The sequence below is a fragment of the Vanessa tameamea genome, chromosome 10 (assembly GCF_037043105.1).
Source record: "Vanessa tameamea isolate UH-Manoa-2023 chromosome 10, ilVanTame1 primary haplotype, whole genome shotgun sequence".
NCBI lineage: Eukaryota > Metazoa > Arthropoda > Insecta > Lepidoptera > Nymphalidae > Vanessa > Vanessa tameamea.
In genome coordinates this window covers 10,127,402-10,140,101 of record NC_087318.1, presented here as the reverse complement: position 1 = coordinate 10,140,101, position 12,700 = coordinate 10,127,402, and the positions used below count along the sequence as shown (strand labels likewise).

Here is a 12,700-nt window from a genome sequence, read left to right as displayed (position 1 = left end):
AGGATATATATTATTCGAGAACACGTCAATTAAACGCAAGATGTTTTTTTGTCTCTACTCCTCTTATTGTGGTAATTGTAATATCCATGGAACAGGCTTTACTCTACAGCCTAGCCTAGAAAAATAATTATTTAGATCTTAGGTTTAATTGAGATTTCTTCGAATAATAGACAGAGTATAGTAAATATATTTATTTATTTACAAATTAATTATTTACAAATACATATTTATTATTATATATTTATATAAAAAAAAAAACATAATTATTCTTGCTGTTATGCAATTAATACTGCTACTAAATCACAATAAATCTCTTCAAAATAATATACAGTAAAATTACTATAGTTATATTTAAGATATTCATTAATTTGTCTGGTTTTAACCACGATCGTATTTTCTTTTGGCCATCATATTTATAGTTATAGGCTCATAGTCCATAGACAAAGTTCAATTCAAAATTATTCAATTGATATTAGAGTGGAATTGATTAATACATTTTATTTACATGTCAGTGATTTGTTACTCTTTTGTTACCATAGATACTGAGCGCACAGAGTATAAAGATAATTTTGAATACATAAAAAATCAGTCGTTTGTCAATTTTACATTCTCGTTTATTTTAGTTAATTCAACTGAAACTTCAATAAGATATAAAACAACAAATATATAAAATGTTAATATTATAATTCTATACTAATATTATACAGCTGGAGAGTGATAGCCGGGTACTCAAGAAAGAACGCGAACATCGAACATGAATATTAGGTACTTAACGGACGTAAAGTCCATTCCAAATCATTCCAGTTCGATAATAAGTAAGTCGAAATCCATTCAAGTTATGTACGAATATTTTTGTTACATAACGTATAAAATAGTCCGCCACGAAAATGATTGACGGCTACATTGTTTGAAGTTCACTAGTGATACGCACATGCAACTTTGTTCAGACGTGCGTACACGTTTAAGGTAAGCGTTAAATTATTATATCCTTTTCTTCAGGGATATAAAGTCACCCTCTACTAAATGATATCACTTCACAAAGCTTCACTGAATATACCTGTGCTAGGTGGGTGACGTTGTGTAGAACCGCTTCATGGTTGAGTCTATATCGACTATTGCATTTCGTACGTCGTGTGTCGCCGCACTTATGGTCTCGAACGTGTTTGCTAGGCGTTCTATCGCACGAGCCTGAAAATGTACAATCGTAATAAAAAAAACCATACATATACTTTATAATTTATATTGCTAAGTTTCTTCAATTCCTAGTCTGTATTAAATAATAAGAGTGAATATGGGGATGAAACTTTGAACTTCTGAGTAATAACTAGGGCACAGACAAACGGAGGGAGATGATTTTAGCGGATTATATTTATACACGTATATGTGTTAGACTGAAACAAAATTCCACCACTCTCTCCGCTCATTTTTAATATCATCAATAAAATAAATATATATATAAATATAATCAATAAAATAAATCATAAATACTATCATGAATTGCTTCATTTTTTTAGTTTTTATTGAATAGGTAAGTTTTACCGCTTTTTTACCGCCGCATAGACATTGGCGCTGTAAAATATAATGTGGCGCCACCAATCTTGTGACATGCAATGTGCCTTAAGCCTGTAGTTATACTGGCTCACTCACCCTTCAAATCGGAACATAACAATACATGTGGGTGATTAACAGCAGAATATCTGATGAGTGGGCTGTACCTATCCAGACCGGCTTGCATAAAGCCATACCGCCAAACAAATTAAGAGCATAAATCCACACTAGTTAATAAGCTAAAATAACTTCTTGTGAGCATCGACGCGAGTTTGCCGACGTTACTGTTGGCGGGCGGACGACGCGTGTTTTTGTTCCAAAAGGTTGGATGCCACTCTAATTCAATATTATGAGGAACTTACTTGTATCTGCGAAGCCTCAGCCAGTCGCTCCATAGCCTGCGCGTGCGCCTGCGACGCTTGTGCCAGCTGAGACATCGCTGTCGCTTGCTCACCCATTGATTTTACCTAAAATGAATACCGTCTTTACCCTATATACCTTATTATACGTTTGTAGCTAACTAACCCAACAAGATAGATATGATATATACCCATATACCCGATATAACTATGTCATGTGTAGAACATCAAGCTTTTTTGAATTGTATCTATTTTGTTATCCCTCCCTGCTGGCAATCGCGATCGGGATAGACAATAACGTTTTTTTACATTGAACATACCTAATCTCTTTGAACAATGTATGAAAAGGTTAGTTCCACAGAGTCTATATTTTATGAGTGAATTTTTTTTTTGTTTATTTTTTTTAAAAGATATTTAGGCAGATGCTCGTATGGACCATCTAAAGGTATGTGGTCACCACAGCCCACTGAGATTAACAATATAAATAACCATTCTTTACATTGACAATGTGCCTTCAATCTTGGAAACTAAGATGTTATGTCCCTTGTGCCTGTAGTTATACAGCCTCAAAAAAATCATTACTCAATACAAAAAAACGATTTATGTTTGATAAATTATAATGTTCATTTTAATATACCAATTTCTCCATTACAACCATGGTTCTCTCCTCAAGGTCGACAGTTGGTTCCTCAAAATTAATAACTGGGTCACTCTCATGGTTCTGGTCCATATTATCATCGTCATTATAAAATGCCTCTTCCATGTAGTGTGATTCTAGCTTCACTGAATTACGATTTTCTACAAAATAAATATCAGTAAAAATCACTTTTTAAATCTGATGTCAAGTATGTTATGTTCATATACTGTGTTTTACTGGCTCTTTGGTAAATAGAGAGGAAGCTACTAGGAGCCTTGAATAGCACAACCTGTGGTCCTACACTGGTACTATCTTCAAACTTGTTTAATTGCCTTTCCATTGGATTATAATCAGGAAATTGCAGGAGATTGCACCTATGCAATACGCATTCTTAAACACAGACAGTGTTTAAGAGTGTGTATTGCGTGCACAGTTGGTTATTTATCATTAAAAATGGCCACTATGACCAAACTGACCAGGACTTCACATCAACATCATCTTTATCTGGCAATATTACAGCAATAATTTAATATCTTATAGGTACTAAAATATTTTTAAACATAACAAAACATAAAATTTAAAGTTGCTGTTTAACTAAATTCCATTGAAGAAGACTTACTATTTCCTCCATCGTTTGCTAAGAACAAATCCCATATTTTCTTTTCTATATTAGAACATAGAGTATTGGGATCGCCTCCACCAGATTGCACTTTGGATCTTACAGTTGATTTTTTATCAGCCCAATACTGAAATACCATTTTTAAAATTTTAAATATCACAATTATAATTTAAGGTAAACTATTGATGAAGGTTTTATTTGTAAGTGGTTGACAGAATAATTATTCACCTTGACATTATCATCATTGGTCAGACTTTAAGGATGAGTGAGTAATATTAGGGGGTACGAGAAACAAAAAATATTAGATCCAATTATTGCTTATTTACAGTATAAGAAGTGGTTATTAGTTCTTACACTGTTAATTTATAACATGTGCTGGTGTATACAGACATTTGTTATTTTTGTTCATGTCCATTTTTGTTTTATTAAAAATGTCTCACAAACATGCATGCTCTGTACTTAATTATAGGGAAACCAATGGACCATGGCATTTCAAAATGCTTGTGTCGGTGGATTGGTTCTGTTAAAATATTGGTAAATGAGACTAACTCCATATTCTCGTTAATAGTTCTACTTAATAACAATTTCCTTTATTTGACTCTTATGTCAAAAACAAACTTAAGGAAATAAACTGTTTACTATTTGTATAGTATAAACAGTGTGTATTTCTCTTCCATTCATTTATTTATTATTCAATCAGCTTTCTTCTAGCAAAGCATCACTAACAATCTGTTTTCTTTTGTTTGGTTACTTTTACCATGAAATTACTGAGCAAAATAAACAAAATATATGTTTTTTTTTCTTACTTTAATCCATGACTTCATAGGTCTTGTTGGTCCAGTAATGTTATTTACAATTCTTGTCAATTTAAACCAGAGCTTTTTGCTCTCATCTCGTCCTTCCAAGCCTCTCAATTGCCCAAGTGCTAAAGCTGGATGCTTTTCCATAAAATCTACTATTGCAACGACTTGTTCAAGACTAGGGCGGGACTAAAATATTTAAACAAAACTAATTATAGAGATTATAAATTTATTTCATGCATTTTGAAGGCATTTTGGTATGATGCCGAATATTAGTTTACTATTCAAATCATATACAGGATATTCAATTGTATACAAAACATTTTTGAAATTATAAATTATAGCTAAACTCGTCTGGGTATACTTTGATATTTAGTACTTTATAAATGAGAAATGCTCATATTTTATAAATAATATAAAATAATAATCTATTAAAATAAGTAGAATTCAAGTAGTAATTTTCTCACGCATAGACTTTTAATCGAGTTTAATCTTGGTGACTCTCGAGAAGTCAGAAATATTTTATTAAAAAAAACACTTATTCTAATAGTTGCTACTTACTGCTATCGCTCTGTCCGTCATATTTTTTTACATTTCATTTAGTAAATAAGGGTGAATATTGCATTACTTTACAATCTCTGATCTTCATGTAGTGATATTTGATGAAAATATAATTTTTCACAATCATTTATTCGATTGCAAATTGTAAAATGACAACCATTAGTTGGGGAACCAATAGTAAGAGTTGTTTGTTTTGTTGTTTTGTTATAGGTAGAGGTACCTAAATATAATGGAAAGATTATAAATATATGTTATACTGATATTTTTTTTTAATGCATACGGAAGTAAAATGAAAAACATGTGCATTTATTAAAGTAAAAAGCTTAATTTATTTAGTCGTGATAAACCAAAATAGATTTGAAAGATTAAATATAAATTTTGACGTTATACACTCTCGAATCCGTTAAGTATTTAAAACTGCAATATCCATTATCCATTATCTACATTTTTTTTTATTTAAAGACTAAATAAATAGGAAGTTATATTACAACATACAATGATAAGTTTTATTTTGCTATTAATATATATTTTTTTAAATTAGCGAATATCACCCGAAACGAAATATATTTTTCAAAATATTTGAATATATATAATAAGATACAAAAATTAATTAAACGATTAAATATAATAATTAAACAAATTAAATTTAGGTAGATGATAATTAAATAAAAAATATACAATATTAATATGATAATTTTGGACTGATTTAACTATATAACTGAAATTTATTAGATAGGTAATTTTTTAAAATATATTATTACAATGATTACTAATATGAAAAAATACACACTTAATGCATCATCTCAGTTTAATGAATTTCGGAATTAATCTAAGAACATCAACAACACAAATAATACGAATATATGATGACATAGGGAGCCGGCATTGGCAGCACTAAATATAAAGTTTTTTAGTAAACAGACCAGCAAAAGAAGTCTCTGCACACCCATACATTAATCTAAAATATATCCTTAATAAGACTCTGCCACTTCTCGATGTAAGCCCATCTGTTAAGGAACCATCTATTTAACACATATTCTATTGCTCACTCACCCTTCAAATACAATAACACTTAGTGTTATAGTGTTTGAAGGGTGAGTGAACTAGTCTAATTATGGACAATCGACATAACGTCTTAGTTCCCAAGGTTAGTGGTGCATTGGCAATGTAAGAAATGGTAAATATTTCTTACATAAGTGGTGATGACCATTTGCTCGACTGACTACCAATACAAAAAAAAAAGAAAAACTAGCTGCACTCAACTTGTAAATTATTTTATCTGATCTGTGTGATATATATTTTAGTTGACGTCAAGATGACAATTGAAAAATGTCAAAAGTTAAGAATTGAATTGGCGGAATTAATATTCCGAACTTTTTATTGCTTTTAGTTTTTTACATAACCGTATTTATTTGCAGTATTTTTTCAGTCACATTGTATTTGTTATTGTAATTTTACGATTGAAAAATGTCGGAGTCAGAAAATACTGATCCTGTGGATCAAGAAACCAAACATGAAAATAATCCAAGAAAACGAATTCGGCATCGTAAAAAGCAATTATATGAAAATATAATGAAACAAATGCAGTTTTACTTCAGCGATGCGAACCTCAGCAAGGATAGATTTCTCGGAGATTTGGTTAAGAGCGATCCTTTTGTACCACTGAACGAATTTCTCAAATTTAACAAGATTCGTACTCTAACCCAAGATATTGGAGATATTGTTAAAGCTATGAAACACTCGACATTTTTAGAATTATCTGAAGATAAATTAAAAGTGAGTACTGTACAAATTTAATAATAATAGTAGACTGCATATTCAAACTAACTGTTTACTTTAAAAGTCATTGTTGCCTGTGTAGCCCTTTTTTAACATCATGACTATGTGAAGCATACATGTATTGTCTAGCTTTACAAGAACAATACTTTATATAAGTGAGATTGTAGTGCCTAATTTCAAGGATTCATATTCACAAGGAACACATTCAAAAATACCAAACTTAGTATAAATTTTAATTAAAAATAAACAACCTGTAAGTGTTCTAATGCTGGCTCCTCTCTCCTTGAGAAATAAGTTTGGAGCTTATTCCACCATGCTGCATCAATAAATGTGGTAGAATTTCATAAAAAATAAAATTGAGTTGTATATATAAAATTACCATTTTAATCTTTAAAGGTACGAAGAAAAACTCAAATGATGCCTTATGATGCAGACCTACGAACTATATATGTAGAGTCAATACCTGTTTCAGCTAGTAGAGAATGGTTAGAACGAGTCTTCTCTGATTATGGTGAAGTTGCCTATATATCACTACCAAAGTTTAAGAATTCACAAAATATTAAGGTATGCATAATTATTTATAAATAAGGAAAATTTTTACTCATGTGGTATATTAATTTATTCCTTTTTTAATGTTTTTTTTTATCAATGCAAAGTTGTCTTTATATTTTTAGCTAAGGTTCAAATTTGATCAAGAGATTAAATCTTTGCATTATACTATATCACAATAGCAGGAAGAATAAAGATAAATACACTGTAGCTTTACATATGTGTAAATAGTTCTTAATTAAAATATCATTATTTTAAATACAAAAAGTATTTCACTTGACTGATGTTATTCATTTATGCTTTATGTTTAAAGTTTCAATAGCAAAATTGTTGATATTCCAAATACAATTTTTTCATGAATACAAAAAATAATCATCATGATCAGCCTGTATTAGTCCACTGCTGGACATAGGCAGAGGCATACCAATCGTACCAGGCATAGTCCAATCTTCAGCCCTTCTCATCCATATTCTACCACATACAAAAAATAATACTATGATCTCATGCCATGTTAAAGTTGTTTTTTATCTTAATTTGTCTAATTTGAATCGGCAATTGTGCCTTACTCAGTAATATATGGTAATTAATTTATATAAACTCTTTAGGGTTTTGCCTTTATAGAATTCTGTACATCACAAGATGCACAGAAATGCATCAATGCTTTCACAAAAATGGGCTGCAAGCTGCCATCCTGCATGCCTCCAGAGGAATTGTCATCTATAAAAATGTTCAATGTTGATACCATAGAGGAAAATCCTGAGAATAATCCAGATGTAAAAGATGAATATGAACCACCAAAGAAAAAGACTAAGAAGGTCAAAGAAAAGAAACCATTGAAGAATTTAGAATTGAAACAGGATCTGGAATCGGATAGTGAAAAAATGATTGATACTCCAACCGTAAGTAATAGTAGTAATTACTAGCATGAAGCTTAACTTGAAAACTATAAGTATATTATAAAATTGCGAGGATACATTCTAAATTCAAAATGTATGTATTTTTTTTTATATATATATAAGTGTATTTCATTGTTTCAGGAAGAAAACAAAAGTATAGCAACACCAACTGAGGTAATAATATGAACTTTTATTTATCATTACTTGACTTTTATAAGTGCCTGATAGAACATAGTTTTACATAATAAATAATTTGAAATTTTGAATTTTCAAATAGACACTTCTACTATATGTAAGCAAAATGAAATATTTAATTTTTTTTTGTCATAGTAATAATTACTGGGCTAAGGACATAAATTTTTTTATTAAATTAATTGTTTTATTATAAATTCAATTTGTCTTTATTTTCTTTTAGGAAGATAAACCTATAGATGTTGATATAGAATCGAAAGAAGAAATGACAAGTCACGATGAAATTAAAGATACAGATGATACCCCGAGAAAGAAAAAACTAAAGAAAAGGTCTTCCAAAGAGAAGGGCAAATCGAAAGGTCTTTCAAAAGGAGAAGCTCCAAAGGGCGCTCTTTGGGGTTTACAAGTTTTATCAAAATCTGAATGGAAATCTTTAAGGAATAAATATTTAAACCTTCAGAGAAAATATATGAGGGATATTAAAATGAATCTGCGGAATAAAAGGCATGCTTATTCAGGGATACCAGCACCCGCAGCACCACCTGTAGAAGTTGAACCTGGTAATAATGTTTTCTCAGTTGTTTTAATAACTATTTTACTGCCTAGTTTTAGATAACACGTAATCCGCACATTCGAGTTAGATGGCACTTTGTCATTATTAGGGGGAAGAGTGTTAACAAATCTTATAAAGTCAAAATGTTTTATGGTTTTAGGAGATTAAGTCAATGTAATGTAATAATACCAAGTATTAGTTCTTATTGTTCAAAAATTTATCAAAAATTCACTCTACTTAAATACGGAATAAAAATATATATATATACATATAGTAAATTAACTCTACTATCAATTCTATAATTATAAACTATAATTAAGACTTTGAATTCTTTATCATGAATTATTTATGTTTATTGAATCAAGGTATAACCACATAAACAATGTTTTAATTTTTTCAACATGTGAACAGAGTCTAATAGGGAAAAATTTAAAATGATTCGCTGCATATAGTCCAAAAGGAAATATAAAAAAAAAAAAAGAATAAATTCGCTGAGTTTTTTTCTATCTTTGACATGTTAAATCTTATTTTTTTTCATTAACTCCTCGTTCTTATTTTATATGTTCTCGTTTTGTATGTTATATATATTACTATTTGTATTATATATAATATTATATTTAATAGTGTCCTTGCATGGCTATTAAATATGCTGTACGAAGATCTGTTAGTTTTTCGTCCCTGCAAGTCTGCTGCAATTGTATGTGTGTTAAGCATACCTGTTAAGTGCATTATATGAAAATAAAGTTTTTATTTTTTAAACCTTAAATTTCTTTTCAGTTAGTACACGAGATATACCTGCCAAACAAGTAGAACCGTTGCAGAAGATCCCCGGAGTCTTTGTGAAAGAGGTGCTTCCAGAGCCTTGCTTGGATGTGAGGCTCACGAAGAGAACAGTATGCATAAAATTTTCTTTATTTTAAGTATAATGTTAGTAATGTCTGCTGGTGGAAAGCGTTTCGTGTTAGGAATATTCCATAATAGTAAAATGGTTTAAAAAAAAATGTTTATGTCTAAATTTTTGATTAGATATAGACGCCAGAAGGCTATGTTAGAGCGGGGTCTGTACTGATGGTAATAATAAGTATATACAGTACGAAACAAGACTCAAGACCTCAATAGATGATGATTATTTAACAACTTTAATTTATATTAATTAATAAAAAACAAACATTAAATCCAAATTGCCGTTTCTATGTCTCAGTCGCATACTAACGCATTTTTGAGTGGCATGACTTTAATGAGGATTTTTTTTTTACACATGGCAACCCTAAAACTATCATAACCCAAAAAAAAAAATTTTTGATGTTTAAGTTTTAATAAATAGTGATTGTGAAATTTGCCTTACCAAACAAATAATTATTTATTGTTTTTTATTTACATTAATTTTTGTTTTAGATAAAAAGTAACATTCATGTGTTGCACGTCGATGTTAAAGAAGGCCAAACAGAAGTTTTTATTCGCTTCGATTCCTCGAAAGCTGCTGATGAAGTAAGTGATTAATTTATGTACTTAATATAACATATAACGCCAGTCCTTCGACTTTAAAATACTGTTAATAGGTGACCATGACATTATTATGAATATTATCCTCAGAGTCTCGATTAGGGCGATCAAGAAACTGGTTCTCGTCCCTTCTAGTCTCTGAGCACTCGACAAGTTGAAATAATTAATATTTCCTAACTAACCATTTCGATTTCAAAAAATCGCGGGGTTTTTAATTTTTACTTCAGATACACTACTTAACTAACCGGTCAAGAGTAATGTAAACATGTTTAGCTTCGACAGGAATCTGAGATCGCTAGACAAATTTTGAATAAGAAATTAGCAAAGGAACGAAAATTCTTGATTTAGTTTTTTAAATATTTATACAAAATTAGTTTCGACTCATGGCATTTCCTGTAAGTGAAAAGGCATCCCGGGCGTTAGGTACCCCATGTCTTTATATATCCCCTGACAATTTGTATGCAAAATTCAATGATTGTTTAGTATTATATTCTACCGTAGTATAGTAGTATAGATCTTTTACAGCCAAACAGCAGTATTGGTGTGTTCCGGTTTGAAGGGTGAGTGAGCCAGTGTAACTACAGGCACAAGGGACATAACATCTCACTTCCCGAGGTTGGTGGCGCATTGGTGTGATGTATAGGAATGGTTAATATTTCTTACAGCGACTTTGTTCTTACACCTATAAAATAAAAAAAAAGTTAGACGTGAAACCGTAACAAAAAAAAAACAAATTCATTAGCTTGATAGTAGGTTTTATTCTGGGAGGCAATAATTTAATAATTTCGATGTTGGTCTACAGACTAACTCGTATATAATATTTGACATTTACAGTAAACAATTATAATAAATCTTTTAAATGATTTGTAATTACTATAATTATACAACGTTTATGATTTACAGTGTTTTAATATACTATAAGCCATCGTAAAGTTGATTTACAGAAGTGTTTTTCCATATAAAGAACTAGCTGTCCTTACTTCAAATGAAGAGCGAACTGCAAAGAATAGATTAGATCATATGTGTTTATGTCAAATTTTTGGGTTGACTGGCAAATGGCTGGGTATGTGATCACCACTGCCCATAGACATTGGTACTTTATGAAGTATCAATCTTACCTCAATGCAACCAACCTTGGGAGGTATGATGTTACGTCCCGTATCCGTTAGGTACTCAGTGTACTTACTCTGTGTCACTCATCCTTCAAACCGTAACACAACAGTATTAAGTATTACTATTGGGTAGAATACATGATACGTGGGTACTTCAATAAACGCGGTAGTCATACAATGAAATAGCAGATTCAACCAGATGACTGCGATATATACATCACAAACTAACTGCTTAGACAAGTTATGGCAAATGGTACAAAAAATACTAAAGTAGGTACTTAAACATTCACAGCAGTAGCGTATGTAAATGTTAGCAGATTTTTTAAAATGTGCATTGTGAATCTCGTCCACAGTACAGCGCGAGTTCGAGCGGGTGCGCGCGCGTGCTGTGCGGCGCGGAGGAGCAGGAGCAGTGGCGCCAGGCGGACGGCGCGCGCGCGGGCAAGCGGGTGCGCGGGCGCGCGCGGGTGTGGGCGCGCGCCGCCGCGCTCGGCGCGCCCGCCGCGCTGGCGCCCGCCTCGCCGCAGCCCACGCACACGCACATACGTTTCGAAGACGAATGACTTTAATAAAACATTTTAAGATTATTCCCCTTTTTATTTTGAAAAAAAAACCCTCTCCGTGCCACTTTACACACACGCGCGCACCAGAGTCTACTCCTTTATTGAAAAAAATTTTGTATATATAAAGTTGCTTGAAAATGTGAAGGAAATCTCATATGAAGTTTTCCTAAGTAATTTTTTCAAGGTGATTTCTATGAATTAGTTTAATTTTAGAGAAATATAAAATTATATCAAAAAATGTAAGTAATAGTATCTTAAAAACACAATATTTTGAAAAATCAACTAAAGATTGTACTAAACAATTGTTTATTTTGATTGGTACAGTGTACAATTTCCATGAAAGTAATGGACTTTGCAAACTTTAGACCAGTCGCCAATTGACGTTAACCCTTGAAAGTGGCAAGTGGCATTGCGATCGGAAACTAAATAAAATTATTATTTGACCCGGACAAAGTCGGGACGAACAGCTAGTTTATATTAGTAGCTTAGATATTTGCTAACACTAAAAATTGTACGACCAGTAATAGATGTTGGGTCTGCCAACTAATTTTCCATCACACGTTATGACTGCATTTCATGGTTACAAATATCTAATTTCGCAATTATTATAAATTAAATATGTCACCAGCCGACATCATAATTTAATTAACCCTCAAACTCAACGCGAATACGAGAAATGTTACAAAATTTACATTCTCGTACTTCGGATAAGAATGTTAATTTTGTAATTTAATTCTTGTTGTCGTTTTTTTTATTTTGCAACGAAATATAACACAAACGTAATTTGTGTTTAAATAACCGTATAATAACCGCCGTATAAGATGAGAGATATACTAATTATATTTTTCTAATGCGACGTAAATCCGTATACAAATTTTCACGTTGTCAAAGATTTTGTTGCAGGCATATTATTCATTTTAGTCTTTGATTATGTTCTACTTACTTAAATATGGTTTTATTTTAAACAGCTATGCGCTATGCACAGCAGGCCACTTGGTGGTCACCACTGTCAGAGCCACTGACACAGTA

The 12,700-nt window shown here is 31.4% G+C and overlaps 2 protein-coding genes across 2 annotated transcripts; one reads left to right on the top strand and one right to left on the bottom strand.

The window, feature by feature from the left end:
- Positions 1-514: 514 nt before the first annotated feature.
- LOC113392412 (uncharacterized) lies at positions 515-4,728 on the bottom strand. The gene is made up of 6 exons (XM_026628842.2): positions 4,525-4,728; positions 3,970-4,152; positions 3,164-3,290; positions 2,545-2,705; positions 1,911-2,015; positions 515-1,188 (listed from the first exon to the last, which is right to left on the bottom strand). The coding sequence occupies exons 1-6, from the start codon at positions 4,543-4,545 to the stop codon at positions 1,063-1,065; spliced, it is 723 nt and encodes a 240-aa protein (XP_026484627.2). The 5' UTR covers positions 4,546-4,728; the 3' UTR covers positions 515-1,062.
- Positions 4,729-5,882: 1,154 nt separating this feature from the next.
- On the top strand, positions 5,883-11,695 carry Larp7 (La related protein 7). Its single transcript, XM_064216054.1, has 8 exons — positions 5,883-6,300; positions 6,700-6,867; positions 7,458-7,751; positions 7,890-7,922; positions 8,164-8,500; positions 9,271-9,386; positions 9,889-9,981; positions 11,462-11,695. Exons 1-8 carry the CDS (start codon positions 5,992-5,994, stop codon positions 11,669-11,671), a joined length of 1,560 nt encoding a protein of 519 aa, XP_064072124.1. The 5' UTR covers positions 5,883-5,991; the 3' UTR covers positions 11,672-11,695.
- The last annotated feature ends 1,005 nt before the right edge of the window (positions 11,696-12,700 follow it).